We start from the raw sequence: 13,888 nt of genomic DNA on the forward strand, positions 1-13,888 counted from the left end.
TTATAGTAAAACCAGGTGCAGGACCTATAAGAAGCTGAAATATGTAAATAATACTGATAATTTTGCATGATTATACATGTCAGATATTTTTACTTGCATTTTTTTGTCTTCACGGGTAAAGCAGCAATATTTTTTAATGGATAATAATAATTTATAAATTAAGTTGTAAGTTAAAATATTTGTTTCTCAATATATATTGGAGTAGAAATAAGTAGAAGTAAAATATTGATGTATAGTGCTTCACATTTGTGCTAAACTTCAACATTTGATACTTGAGTAAAAGTTACTTTGTATGCCGATTTGTATGCATGAGTTAAACAAAGGAGTTTTTTTTAAAAAGGACTGGAAGTTTGCTGGAAGTTTGTGCGACATAACTGAGAAAAATATATATATGAAAAATGAACTACTTCATTGTCGTCCTTAACAACCTTAAACAACAATCATAATACCGTGTTCGAGAAGAAATGAAAACAAATAGCATAAAGACTCTGTCAATTGTAGATAATGCAAATGAAACACATTCAAAAGAAAAGAGACTACATTTTATCATCTTCTTTTATACGGATTATTTTAGAAGCCACTGAGTAATGTTGTCTTCAGGTTTTGTGAAATAATAGAATAAAGTTTTTTGTTTTTTAAAAACGACAATTTCAATAAAGTTTTTATTTCCTGAAAATCGGTTTATAGTAAATGTTTAAATAGACTGCAGTACGCTGTAGTAAAAGCAAACACGTAAATTTAGAGAACCATTTGTCAACATTATTAAAATAATTAAGTCGCAACCGTCTTAACACTGTTAAGACTTAACAAGTCTTAACAGACTTAACAAGTCTTAACAGAGCTAAGACTTAACAAGTCTTAACAGTAATAGGAGTTAAACTAAATAGTCGAATTTCTGTAAGAGAAAGAGAAAAAATGAATATTATCAGGATAACTGTATAACATTGATAGGTTAAATCTCTTCTGTATATTACTGTAACGGTACACTAAATCCATAAAAAATAAAGGACTGAATAAATAAATACGATGAAAATGAACATCAGCGTAGCGATGTAATTAAAATATTTTTTTATACCACGCCCTGCCCATTTGTACGACAGAGAGCGCTTGTTCTTATTAAAAGAACTACCCAACTACCCAGAGTGGAGTTAAAGGCAGTTAATAATGGGAAACCGCTTTTAACGCCGCCCTGTCGGGTTGTCTGGATTTATTTTTCAGGCTAACCCTCGCCGGTTTTACTACTTCTTCCCAGCGGAAGCACCGCGAGATCACCTGACTTCACTGTTTCTACTTCCTCAAAATGTAAATATTGGCGTTCGTGTTTGGGGTGTGAGTTCAACTACTGGACGACAAACTGTGTTTTAAATTATCTTTATTGTCTTTTTGGCGTGTTTCAACGCGGAGCTGCAACGCGCCTGTGAGGGAAACGCGAACGGATGGAGGAAACTAAAATGAAGCGATGTTCTCACTGCAAGCTTTAATGTCATGTCATTTTTGTACCTCGAAGTCATAGTTAGTTAACACTGTGTGTGCGTCACGTAAAACGGTTGTAGGCTGAATGGGAATGGGTTTCCTCCCTCACTGTTTCAAATGGAGAATAAAGGGAGCGACGAGGTGGAAAAATTGAAGACAAAGTTCTTGTCCGTGTGGCACAATGTGAAGTACAGTAAGTAATTGGCTGCAGGCTTACACACACACACACACACACACACACACACACACACACACACACACACACACACACAGAGAGATGTTTAACCCTGAGTGCCTGCTTTGTTTTCAATGCACGCGTCACTGTTGTGTTGCTTTGACTTGTCCATGTTCTCTACAACAGAACACACACTCACACAGTCTTATGCTGCTTAGTCACTCCTTAAAATAGTTCTTCATCAAACTTTTCCACATTGTATTGTATGTTTTCCCTCTACTGGCCTACTTTTGTCCAATGGCGAACGCTCTCCGTCTTATTAACAAGAAGTCAGGAGTCACGGAACTGACCCAGTACACTTACTGATTAGTTTCCTAGGATAGGTGTGTCAGTTAAACCACGCCATCGATGAAGCTATGACATATTGTCTGTTTACTCTGTGTCTTAGGTTGGGCTCTCAAACCAAAGACGTCATTCAGTAGAAATTCTCCTGTGCTGCTTCTGGGAAAATGTTACCATTTTAAGGCTGAAGGTATGCATGAACACATGCAGGTACATAAATAAATGGACACTTTTATGCTGATTGAATTCCCTGTAATGACAAAGTCACAGACAATACTGGTTCCCCAAAAGATGGGTAACTGTGTGAAACAAAAACAAAAAACAGAATCACACATCATTATACCCCACACAATTATAGGCTCACTTTTAATTATTTTATGCACACTTTACCCAGCACCCAACTTTATTGAAAAAATTTGTATACAGTATATATGTACGTAGAGTATGTAACAAATAACTTAAGCACCAGTATTAACTTGTGTAATTTTTATGAATCAACATCTAAGTAGATATTGTTTAGATCATTCTCATATGTGGTTAGTGAAATAGCAGGATTGTCTTTGATCCATCCATTGAATTTGTAGATAAATTGCGCTAAGCAGGTACGCCAATTAGTATGAGCCACAAGTAAGAAATGGCAACAAGAAAGTTAAAATGATCATTTTGTTATAATTGACACAATTAAAAAGTAACTGCAAATCCCTTTTATCTTTTTTTTAGCCACAGATGAAGAGAGTCCTATTGAAGCCTCTGTTGAGGACCTTGTTATGGGGGATGTGGATGCTTTCCGGAGGGATTTTGCATCCCGTGTCTGGCTCACCTACAGGGAAGAGTTTTCCCCTCTGCCAGGCAGCACGCTGACCTCTGACTGTGGCTGGGGCTGCATGCTGAGGGCTGGTCAGATGATGCTGGCTCAAGGACTTATGTTGCACTTCTTGGGAAGAGGTGAGGAAAATGATGGTACTGCAGCTGTGCTACAGTATAACCCCTTACAACAAGATCTATGAAAAATAAAAATCATATATCATTCTAAGTTTAAATATTCAAATTAGTTCATTGTCCAAATGTCTTTGGTCCCAAGCGGCACAGTGTTGCAGTGGTTAGCGCACCTGCCTTTGAATCCATTGGCTACGTGGGGCTTTTCTGTGTGGAGTTAGCATGTTCTCCCTGTCCATGTGTGGGTTCCTCCCACAGTACAAAGACAGGCATGTTAGGATAATTGGTGATTCTAAATTGACTGTAGGTGTGAATGTGTTATCCCTGAGATAGACTTGTGACCTTGTGCACCATGTACCTGATGTCTCACCCGATGACATCCCTGGCAGTTTAGGTGTACTAGTCTGGTGTTTTCACCTGTTTGTGTTTCAGACCAATTCTATTGTCCTAAGATCTCTGCAGTGTAAACTGCTGAGTTTTTCTCTTTGTTTTCCAAAGACATCAACTGTGAGATAACATCTTTTGTCACTTTAATTAAGCTTAAATTTAAACTTTTCATGTACACACACACACACACACACACACACACACACACACACACACACACACACACACACACACACACAGATGCCAGTTTATTTTTTGTTTAATGCTTATTTTTGAAAAACTCGTTTGAAGTTTGAAGAGTTTCCTTAATTCGTAAGTTTTTAGTTGGTCCAAGGCATCCAAATGAGCGAACTCTTAATATCTTTGTAAGATCCATTGTCTCTCAACAGCTCTAGTCTGCATAATGAATGACTGCCGGTTTAAAGCAGTCATTTAGAAAACAATATTTAAAACTTGTTCTTCTGTCAAATCTAAAATATGTCACTAATGAAATATTTCTCTATAAAATTACTAATGGCCACTTTAGGATATTTATTGATCAATTTTCACTTTGATTCACTTTGAATCAAGGTCATTTAGTTAATGCCTTAGACTCTATTCTGGTCCATTTTATGGACTGGGCCACTCCCATTCTCCCCGCCTTCAGCTCCCTCCCTGTTTGTAAGGCTGAGGCACAGTTAAAATGAAATACTGGGACACTCAAACTTGTAATTGAACAGAATGACTCCTATTCCTTTACAGAAGCACACATGGTTCAGAGTCTTTAGGGCAAAAACCTTTAATTTCAAGGTCTGAATGACTTTTTGTTCTTAATGTTCTAAATGGAAGTTTGATATGTTGAATGATCAGGTTCAAAGATCCTCATAAAGACTTGGTCAAAGGAGTTGACTCTATTATTTTCTACTTCTCATATCAGGCTTTAAAAACCTATAGCCTGTCCTTGCACTGCAAGTACTGTGTCGTGTATGAATTCTCTAACTATTTTCTGTCCCGCTAGAATGGTGCAGATTACTTATGTAACACCTTTGAAGTAACATTTTGTAGTTTATTTTACCCTGCTTTTGAGAAGACTGCAGAGAAACCCCAGTAGGGGTTGGAAAAGTAAGCGATCTCTTGAATTTAGTAGCTTTTAGAGCTTCTCTTATCAGCAACTGGCACCATTAGACGTTTGCTGTAGCTGCTTGCGAAAAAATTTTTTCAGTTAAACTCTTGGTGTGGTTTGGGTCATTGCCATGTAGCATCGTCTAACGATTCCTGATGATAGTGTCCTGGAAAATCCTTGATACAGTTTTGCTGTCATTGTTCTCTCAATGGCTGCAAGGGGTCAAGGTTCTGAGGCAGCAATAAAGCCCCAAGCCACAAAGGTCCCTCCACTGTGCTTCGCAGCTGGAATGAGATTTTGGTGAATGCTGAAAAATTTGTATCAGTCTACAGAACTTGGAATTTGGAGATTTTTTTTTTCCAAACAAACTTAAGTAGCATTTGTGTTCACAGAGGAAATGTTAATTGTTGCTCACTCTGTTGGTCAGAGGGCCCGGTGGCGCCTGTGTCCGGCAGCCTCGCCTCTGTCAGTGCGCCCCAGGGCAGCTGTGGCTACAATGTAGCTTGCTATCGCCAGTGTGTGAATGTTTGTGTGAATGGGTGAATGACTGAATGTAGTGTAAAGCGCTTTGGGGTCCTTAAGGACTAGAAAAGCGCTTTACAAATGCAGGCCATTTACCATTTACATGTTATATTTGTCCAAAGACTGGACTTGGTCAGAAGCACTGACACTCCAGCCTTTAGACACAGAGACGTGGACTACAACTGCAGCCAAACGTCTGGTGGCCTCTCTGGAGGCTTCCCTGCAAGGTGCTCCTGGACCCTCTGTACGTAGCTCATCACCACAGGCCCAAGCACTTTCCCTTGGATCTGCAGAGGAGGCAGATGCACATTTAAAGGAGATGTACCACCGCACTCTGGTGTCTTGGTTTGGAGATAGCCCTTCGACTCCACTGGGCCTCCACAGACTCGTCCGCTTAGGCCTGACAATGGGAAAACAGGCCGGGGACTGGTACGGACCAGCTGTGGTGGCACACATCCTCAAGTAGGTTTAATGTTATGGCCTGAACTTACAATTGTTTCCATTTGATTTGATTGATTTAATCATGACTATGCATCAGTGATGGTTTAGTTTTGTTTAGGACAAAAATAACAGGGTTTTGTTACTGATTGAAGTTTATATTAGTTGCCATGTTAGTCATGTTAGCCATTTTTTTTTTTTTTTTTTATATCTACGATTTAAAACATGTAACAGGAAAGAAAATGTACAAATGCATCTTTGTCTTGACATAAAAAAAATTATCATAAAATAAAAGTAATTCAACAAAATAAACATTTTCTTGAGGTCAGTAAATCATTTTAGCACGAGGAGGGAGACTACACCAAAACATTTGTACTGCTGAAAAATTAAAAAACAAAAAAAATAACCTGCTTAATGTATGTTTAATTGTGCATATGTAACGTGCCTGTATTAAAATCATTATAGCCATTATAAAGCCTCTGCATAGCTGTTCCACAAAATTCATTTGTGCCAATGAATCATCATCTAATGCAACCATGTTTACATTAAATGATGGAGACTTAATTTTTATTAATCATCATGAAATAATTATAATGTATACAATCTAGTGACCATATGTGTCTATCAACAACTGTGTAATTATCTGGAAATATCTTCATATATTTTAACCTGTTTAAAACACCCATCTGTTGCTATTTAACTTTGCAATGTAATGATGAACAAAGCCTCGATGTCGGGTTAGCGTAACCTCCAGATACAAACTTCCATTTCTCATCCATTTCCTCTCTGTTTCTTCTTCTTCTCGTCTTCCTTCCCTTTCTCTTAGGAAAGCTGTCGAGGAAGCGATGGACCCTGGTTTGGCGTGTATAACTGCCTATGTCTCCCAAGACTGCACAGGTATGAAAGATGAGCCTGCTGTTGATAAAACAGGAGACTGGGCACAGCGCCCAGGCGGACCTTGCGTTTTCCGCCATCTTTTTGCTGCCGTGAGATCAGAGCTGCGTAAAGCAGTGACAGTAGTCTCGCTGTGTCTATTACCCAACAAACACATCCATTCCAAATCTATAACCTCCTACTCCGGGCTCTTCTTAACCTCAATAACTTGAGAGCTGATTCTAAAGTCAAAGACAGACAGTTATTGGTGATGTATTTATCTAAATGCAAACTTTGACTGTTTCCTGCTTTCCATACTATGATAATTTGTGTATCCTCTCTTGTTTCATATGGACAGAAAGTGAAATCCAGGAACATTACCTTGAGCATTTTTAACTGTGCCATTTTAAAAAAATATTTTCTTGAGAATGAGATATTAAACAATCAGTTTATTGCACAGATAAAACAGCTCTTTAAATTCAGTCTGCTTAATACAGTAGATTTTTTTTCTGGTTCATAGTTTGAGTAATTAAAAAAATTATTATTGCTACTACTTTTAGTTATTAAGTAAAAAAGGATTTAAAAAATTACCATAGCACACACTAGTATGCACCAGACTTAATAAGTGTCACATGCTAACTAGCACAAGCAGTATTAGCAGATTAGCATTATACATACAAGTGAAAGTCATGTGATAAAGAAAGCACAACCATTTTTACTTCTAAGATTGTATGTGTCATGACATAAAAATTACCTGATCCTTTGAAGATCTTAGAATTCCTTAACCATAGTCTCAAATGAACACTTGACAAATGAAACCATACCGTGAGACCATAGTATAGAAGTCATCTGTGGAAAAGTGGAGTTGTGCATGATGGTCAGACACCTTCTGTTTGGTCTCGTCTGCCAAATGGACAGAAGTCTTGTAGTTTGTTCAGGTGCGACTCTGCAAACCGGAGCCATGCTGCCTCTTTTTAGAAAAAAAAGAGGCTTTCTACATGACAACCCTTCCAAACCAGTCATACTTGTTCAGTCTTTAACTATACTGTCATGAATTTTAACATTTAACATGCTGGACTGAGGCCTGTAGAGTAGATTTTAAAAAGGCTAAAGAGGTGCTCGGTGTTCTTACCCACAAAATCTGACCAGCCCCTGATAGATAGTAGCTTAGCTACAGTGATGACGTGATCTTTGAGTATCTCTCCCATCATGTAGTTCCCCTGGTTACATGAATGTAAATAAAGTATCTACAACACGTGGACGCTACTTTGAAAGTAATGAGCTCTACTGCGGCAGCAGCAGGGGGCGATATCATAACAAGAGAAGATGGTACACGGTTTACCCTTTAAAAAAAAAACAAAGTTTTGTTTAGTTGTATAGTCAAAGTCATAATCAAATAACAAAATGATCTTTCTAAGGCAGAGACTTTACCATAAGAGAAAAAGCAAAAGCCACCCTCCTTTTTAAATTCAATATAGTGGCATAACTGTATAAGGTCACCATTCTGTGGCAGCTCTTAGCTAAAACTGTTTTTGTTTTGGGGTTTTTTTTAATTAAAAAAAAACAAAGCAGGAATGTGACAAATAACAACATTTACCAACTACTTACTGCTGACTGTTCATCCAAATAGATTTTGGTGAAAAACACAGCAGACTGAATGACCTCGATCTGACCTTATGTGTTATTGATCCTTTGTAGTATACAGCGCTGATGTCATCGATTGCCACAGGGCACCAAGAGCAGAGCGGACCTCTGATGAGACACCAGACGCCCCTACTCTGCCACAGAACGACCATCCAGTGCATGCTTCCACCTTACCGGAGAGCCGAGCTGTAATCATCCTCGTCCCTGTTAGGCTCGGAGGGGAGAAGACAAACCCAGAGTATTTTGACTTTGCAAAGGTGAAAAATGCATCTAGATTTGAGTGGTTAAAAAACAAAAACCCTACAAAACAAATATTATATTCATATGAATAAGAACGAAGATGTTTGGAGATTAAAGAAAGTCAAGATAACTGGATTTTGCCACTGGGATGGTGGGAAACTTAAGACCGCGCATCTCCGTTCTGTCCTTCTGTGTCCATTTAGAGCATTTTGAGTCTGGAGTACTGCATAGGCATCATCGGAGGGAAGCTCAAACAGGCCTGCTACTTCGTGGGATTTCAAGGTTAGTAATGGAAACGAGGGAAAGAAGACACACAGAGAGGTTGGTGCGAATAGCAAATTACTTTGCATAATATACCCTTCTTATGTGAAGAGACAAAGTGAGTTAATGTATTCCTGTTTGCGCGAGGAAAACGGAGAGGAGTGGAGATGGAAGCAAGTGAAGCAGGGCTTACTTTATTCTCTCTGACCCATCAAAGCCTTGCCCATTTATCACAAGTAAACCTCCCAAGTTGTGAGCCGTAATTGATTTCCATAGGAGGCATGCATTAAATTTCATCTGAGCCCCAAAGTGAGCCACTCTTCATCACCTTCAGGAGCCAGGAGGAACCTTCAGTTGTACATCTTGGCAGTCAATATTTACGCATTTACATTTTACCAATTTGAAATACAGTGGTGGATGATGTCTAAATGACAAGCAATACATTCTCCCTGCCAAGGCGCACCTCGGCGCGGCATTTATCATATGCAAATGGTCGAATATAATTGTGTGTTTGTAAAAGTAATTCCCCCACACAAAAATTAAATGACAACCTCTTTTTGTGGGTGTAAAGGATGGGCTTGTACAAACGCATCTGATTATGTAGAATTTAATCCACCCCGGTGGATATTAAAAAGCAACAACCTTCTGGGAGGCATATTTGACGCACCACAAGCCTAACAGTAGGCTAAGCGTGGTGACTTTGAGCTGCTCTGCATAGAAATTGGGGGAGAAACGCATTTTTGTAATAATCGGATGTTTTTGAATAACTTGTCTTTTGTTTTGTCCTTGCAGATGACAGCTTGATTTACATGGACCCTCATTACTGTCAGTCTTTTGTGGATGTCAGCACCAGCGATTTCCCTCTTCAGGTAATGTGAAATTACACAGACGAGCTGACTTGGGGGGCCCGGTAATGTGAATTTAATAGTTGCTGTTAGTACTTAAGGGTATGAATCTTAAAGCAGCACTCGGTCCAATTACAGAGTCCCCATCTGCTGATTTATTTGCCGCTCGGATAACTGAAGCTGCCACTTAAGAGAAATACGGCAAATACGGGCTCGGGCGCCATGAGCCTTAATATTTCAGGGCCCGTACATACAGATCGGCACACAGCACTGTGCCGAAACTTTGTTTTATGCTTTTTGCACGCCGTGGTATACAGTGTGACAAGGTGTTAAATTTCGGATGCTGTGACAGCAGATAAATAGGATTGCATTCATCATGTGACGCAGAATACATCTTATTTGGTGTCGATGCTGTCATGGTGTGTATGTATGCCCCGCAGTCACCTGGCCCTTCAGCTTGATGAATATTTTCATGTATTTTGTCTCTCTTTGTCTAGTCGTATCATTGCCCCTCGCCAAAGAAGATGCCTTTCAGCAAGATGGACCCGAGCTGTACCGTTGGTTTCTACTCCAGAAGTGTTCAAGACTACGAGAGGATCAGTCAGGAGCTGTCTAAGGTGAGAACACAGCAAAGGATACCTTGATAGTTACTGTGACTCTACACAATTCCTCACAATTTCTTTCCTTATTTTACATGCTGTTATTGTTGTTGTAATACTGCTGTATATTCATTGTTTCCTGTCCTGGCAAATATATCTGTCAGTTAACCTGAGTTGGACAGCAGGTGGCACCATTTAGCCATAAATCTGTCTCAATTCTTACTTCTCACACCAGTCGTTTTGTTGTTGTAAACCAAAATCCGTCCTCCTTAAATTTAGAAAAAAACCCTTTCTCTTTAAGTGAAATGAATGTGATTTGCATCTTCGAAAAGAAGATCCTAAGCCTTGTTATCTTAAGCCTTTAAAAGCAAAGCCATGAAACACTGCTTTATTGTTCCAGCTGCTGCAGCCATCAGCGAAGGAGAAATACCCCGCATTCACTTTCGTGCAAGGTCATGGCAGAGATTACAACCTGTCGGCAGGCCTGACCCCTGAAAAGAGAGAGTGGCCCTTCATCCGTGACCCGCGGAGGACGGTCACCACCGTCGGAGACTTTGTGCTGCTTTGACAGCCCTTTTTTAAAGTACAGAGAACAAGTCCTCTTCTGATTAATCAAATTTGTTAAAGTCCAAAGCCTCATGTAAGTGATATAGAGGTTTATGGAGCTACACGAATACAGTTTATGCATCCCAGACACTTTACTGATGAATTTGTAATTAACTGGTGAGACTTATGTTTGTAGGCAATGTGAACATGTTGAATAATATGCCAGGAAGCCTTGGAACATCTTTTGGTGCTCTACTGAATTCAGTGACCTAACATTTTTTTTTGGTGTTGTTTTGAAATGGTATTTTAGCAAAAGGGAGCATTTGGGAGAGCACTGTTCATTTTACACCATTATCTTATTTTTGAGAGAGATTTTGTGAACTCATCAGATTTCAGAGGACTTGAGATTTTGCACCTTAAATCAGAAGCTTATAATGATCGCCAGGTCAAGTTCACACCTCAGTTTTGTGAATTTAGGACTGAGAATGCCATGTCGAAGTAGTAATTATAAACTGAGATCAGTGTTAGATTATTTTTTTTAAAATCATAGGGTTGCAACTAGAGACCTCTTAAGTGTAGGTAGCAGTAGCCTAACAGGTATGGTAAACGTCTTCATTAGTATAAGCTAGGCAGTCTATGAAGATGGGCAGAGCAAGTAATTTTTTCAAACATCTCTGCCAAAAAACAAGAATGAAGAGCATCTCAGCAGCAGAATGCAGAAGCATATGCTTTGAAGGAGTGTTTTAAAAACACTGTTAATATCTTTTTTATAATTAACTTCTTCGTCTTTGCAACATGGTGTGGTGTATTTGCTTGCCTTTGTGCATTTTTGCCTGCTTGCATCACAGTGAAAGGGACTAGGATTTGCTAAGGGGTTAACTGTGCCATGTTCTGTAAAGCACAAAGCACTATCTGTTATAAATGTAATGTTAACAATAAGATTCTCTGTAGGATATCACCTCTTTGTAGCTAACACGTTTATAACAGCAAATGAATCAAAGAGTTAAAAAAGACTTTTAAATCTGATTCAGGGAATTGTAATCTAGAGGCTGCTAAAAAAAAATTTGGGATTGACAATAGAGATTCAAGTCAACACTAGAAGCACTGTTATACTACTTTACTCCATTATTTCCACATTTTTGAGAGATATTTTTCATACAAAGGGGGTTTTGTAACATTTCATGCCATGCACCTTGCCATATTTCACTTTTCTTCATTCTGTTCTCCAGCACTGAGTGAGTAAGAACCAGGTGTGACACAGTTTCATAGTAACTATACATGATGAAGGAAGTATTCCGTCTGTTAAACACATGCTTTGTCTGCTTGCATAAATTAACTTATAAAATTACAATGTTTAACCACTGCCAAGCAAAAAAAGTTAAATAAACTTGAAATCATTTTTTCTTTCTTTTGCTTAGTTTGTTTTTTGTTCACTTTAAGAATCCTGAGCCATCCTAGGACAAAAAAAAAAAAAAAAAAAAAAAAAAAAATTCAGTGCTACATACAAACCTCAGTGGTGTGTTGAAATGTATTCAGTTCCTTTCTCTCCCAGTCAAATGTAGTAGATTAAAACTAATCGTACGTGCTAACCATCTCTACAGCCCATTAACCAGGAACTGGAAAAAATGTGACCCAGTGACACTGGCAGCAATTGTGTTCCTCTACGGAGGAAAAGAAAATATCCTTGTGTGCAAAGCTCTGTTACCATGGATAATCTGTCTGTTGCCCCTTTAGTTTGAGCTATGCCGGACTGTTTTCCTGTACAATACAAATTCTTGTATCATGATGAGGCATGCTTTTTAAGGAGGAAACTGTCCCTTCTGTGTTGGAGACAGGGCAAGGGTTAGGATGGAGGGACAGAAAGAAGAATCCATCTGTTCTCTGCCATGCTGAAGCAATGGCAAAGTGCATAAAGGCATCATTTAGATCCACTGTCTGATCTGTGTGGCAAGTTTCTTTTTTTTTTTTTAGTGGCTGGGCAACTGACTGTTTGGACAGAGCAGGAACATCAAATATGCAAGAGCAAAAGATCTTTGTACGATGAAGAGGAAGGGTTGAATGGGCAGGAGGGATGATGGGACATTTGGGATTTTTTTTTTTTTTTTCACAGACATGAAAGAGCATTTGTGTCGCAGAGCACAGCGGTCTGAGGGCTGACTGTGTTCTCCAAGTATTTACAGGGGACGTATGAATATTTGATTAATATTCCCCTGAGGCTCAGGGGAAATGCAATAAGCAAGCGGTGGCTTTACAAAGCAAGCTGATCACATACACTGTGCCTTACTGTTTAACACAGCTGTCTAAAGTGTCACTCATATTGCAGATTCCTGAAAATCTAATCTGCAGCCGAGCAAATTCCTCACAAACAGGGGAGTCCATGAGAGTCATTCCTCTGTTACGCAGATGGATGGATGTGTGTGTGAGGGGGGTTGGGGGGTCAACACAAAGACATGGAGACTTCCCATGAAGATTTTATTTTGGTGTCATCGGCAGGAGGAAATGACCTGTGGTGTGAAACTCTTAAGAGGGATTGGTAACATATCTTAAGATCGTGCTTGACTTTAGAGTAAACCCCTGATTAGGTCTCGTCCTACAGTGACCTAAGGGACGAGGAAACCTTTCAGATTTGGCACTCACTCCAACATTAGGATGTGAGAACAGAAAGCTGGATCATGATTGCAAGATGAGCTGTTAAAACAATTTTCATTAAATTTTTGAACCATTTCCTCAAAAGAAAATTAAAGCGAGACTAAATAAACTAGAAGATTGTCTCGTGTTCATTGGATGTGATCTAGTTTGGCAGTACCGTAAAAGTTAGTAAACCTAAAATTCTCAACCTGTCCAATTACAAGACGGCCATGTGATCACAGTACTGGGTGGGTGTCGTAAGCAAGCTTAAGTCTCTCGCTCGCAGGGTCAAAATGTATAACCATTCTTTTTTTTCCTTCTAACTTCACTTTTCCCAGGATGTCCTCCGACCAAAATCAGGCCATGACGAATGACACTGGGAGCGTTCATGGGAATTACATTTAGCAAAGAGGGAAAGACACAGGTGAACCTCTAATATCTACAGTCTGTGTAGCTGTCTGGACATTAATAATGAAAAGTGATGTGTCTGGTGCTTTTCATTCGTAAGTGTGTAAATTTATATGGATGAATCTGTAGTTTACACATGTACGGCTTGTGTGTTAGACATTCTAAATCTTAGGTGTCATACTCCCTCCCTGTCTTAACGGCAGGTGCAGGGGTGCTAGATTTATACCCAGTAGCCCTTGCCCACCCTTGTGGAATGCCATGCATCTTCAAACAGGTACTTCACTTTGAAATCTCATCTCAGCGCGATATCTCAAGGCGGCTAAATATACCCGGCTCCCGCAGCCGTCAGAGCGTAAATACCGCCTGCGCTGCATCAGACCGTATTCAGAGTCGCAAGTCTGTCCATTGCAACTGTCCACTTGTCTCCGCCCTTCTCCTCCTTAAACCCTCAACCCCTAATCTATCCTGT

General features: G+C 39.4%; 1 protein-coding gene across 1 annotated transcript; it reads left to right on the forward strand.

Moving 5' to 3' along the window:
* Positions 1-1,253: 1,253 nt before the first annotated feature.
* On the forward strand, positions 1,254-11,791 carry atg4c (autophagy related 4C, cysteine peptidase). Its single transcript, XM_084910526.1, has 10 exons — positions 1,254-1,666; positions 2,097-2,180; positions 2,711-2,935; positions 5,060-5,399; positions 6,202-6,272; positions 7,947-8,149; positions 8,336-8,414; positions 9,186-9,262; positions 9,736-9,855; positions 10,238-11,791. Exons 1-10 carry the CDS (start codon positions 1,591-1,593, stop codon positions 10,403-10,405), a joined length of 1,443 nt encoding a protein of 480 aa, XP_084766652.1. The 5' UTR covers positions 1,254-1,590; the 3' UTR covers positions 10,406-11,791.
* The last annotated feature ends 2,097 nt before the right edge of the window (positions 11,792-13,888 follow it).

This window comes from Perissodus microlepis, chromosome 17 (assembly GCF_051167445.1).
Source record: "Perissodus microlepis isolate ML-2025 ecotype Zambia chromosome 17, ASM5116744v1, whole genome shotgun sequence".
Lineage (NCBI taxonomy): Eukaryota > Metazoa > Chordata > Actinopteri > Cichliformes > Cichlidae > Perissodus > Perissodus microlepis.

Excerpts from the sequence above, each read along its gene's own strand:
- atg4c (XM_084910526.1), top strand. The coding sequence starts at position 1,591 with ATGGAGAATAAAGGGAGCGACGAGGTGGAAAAATTGAAGACAAAGTTC. Across the intron at positions 2,936-5,059 it reads GTTGCACTTCTTGGGAAGAG|ACTGGACTTGGTCAGAAGCA; the intron begins GTGAGGAAAATG and ends ATTTGTCCAAAG. Across the intron at positions 8,415-9,185 it reads CTACTTCGTGGGATTTCAAG|ATGACAGCTTGATTTACATG; the intron begins GTTAGTAATGGA and ends TTGTCCTTGCAG.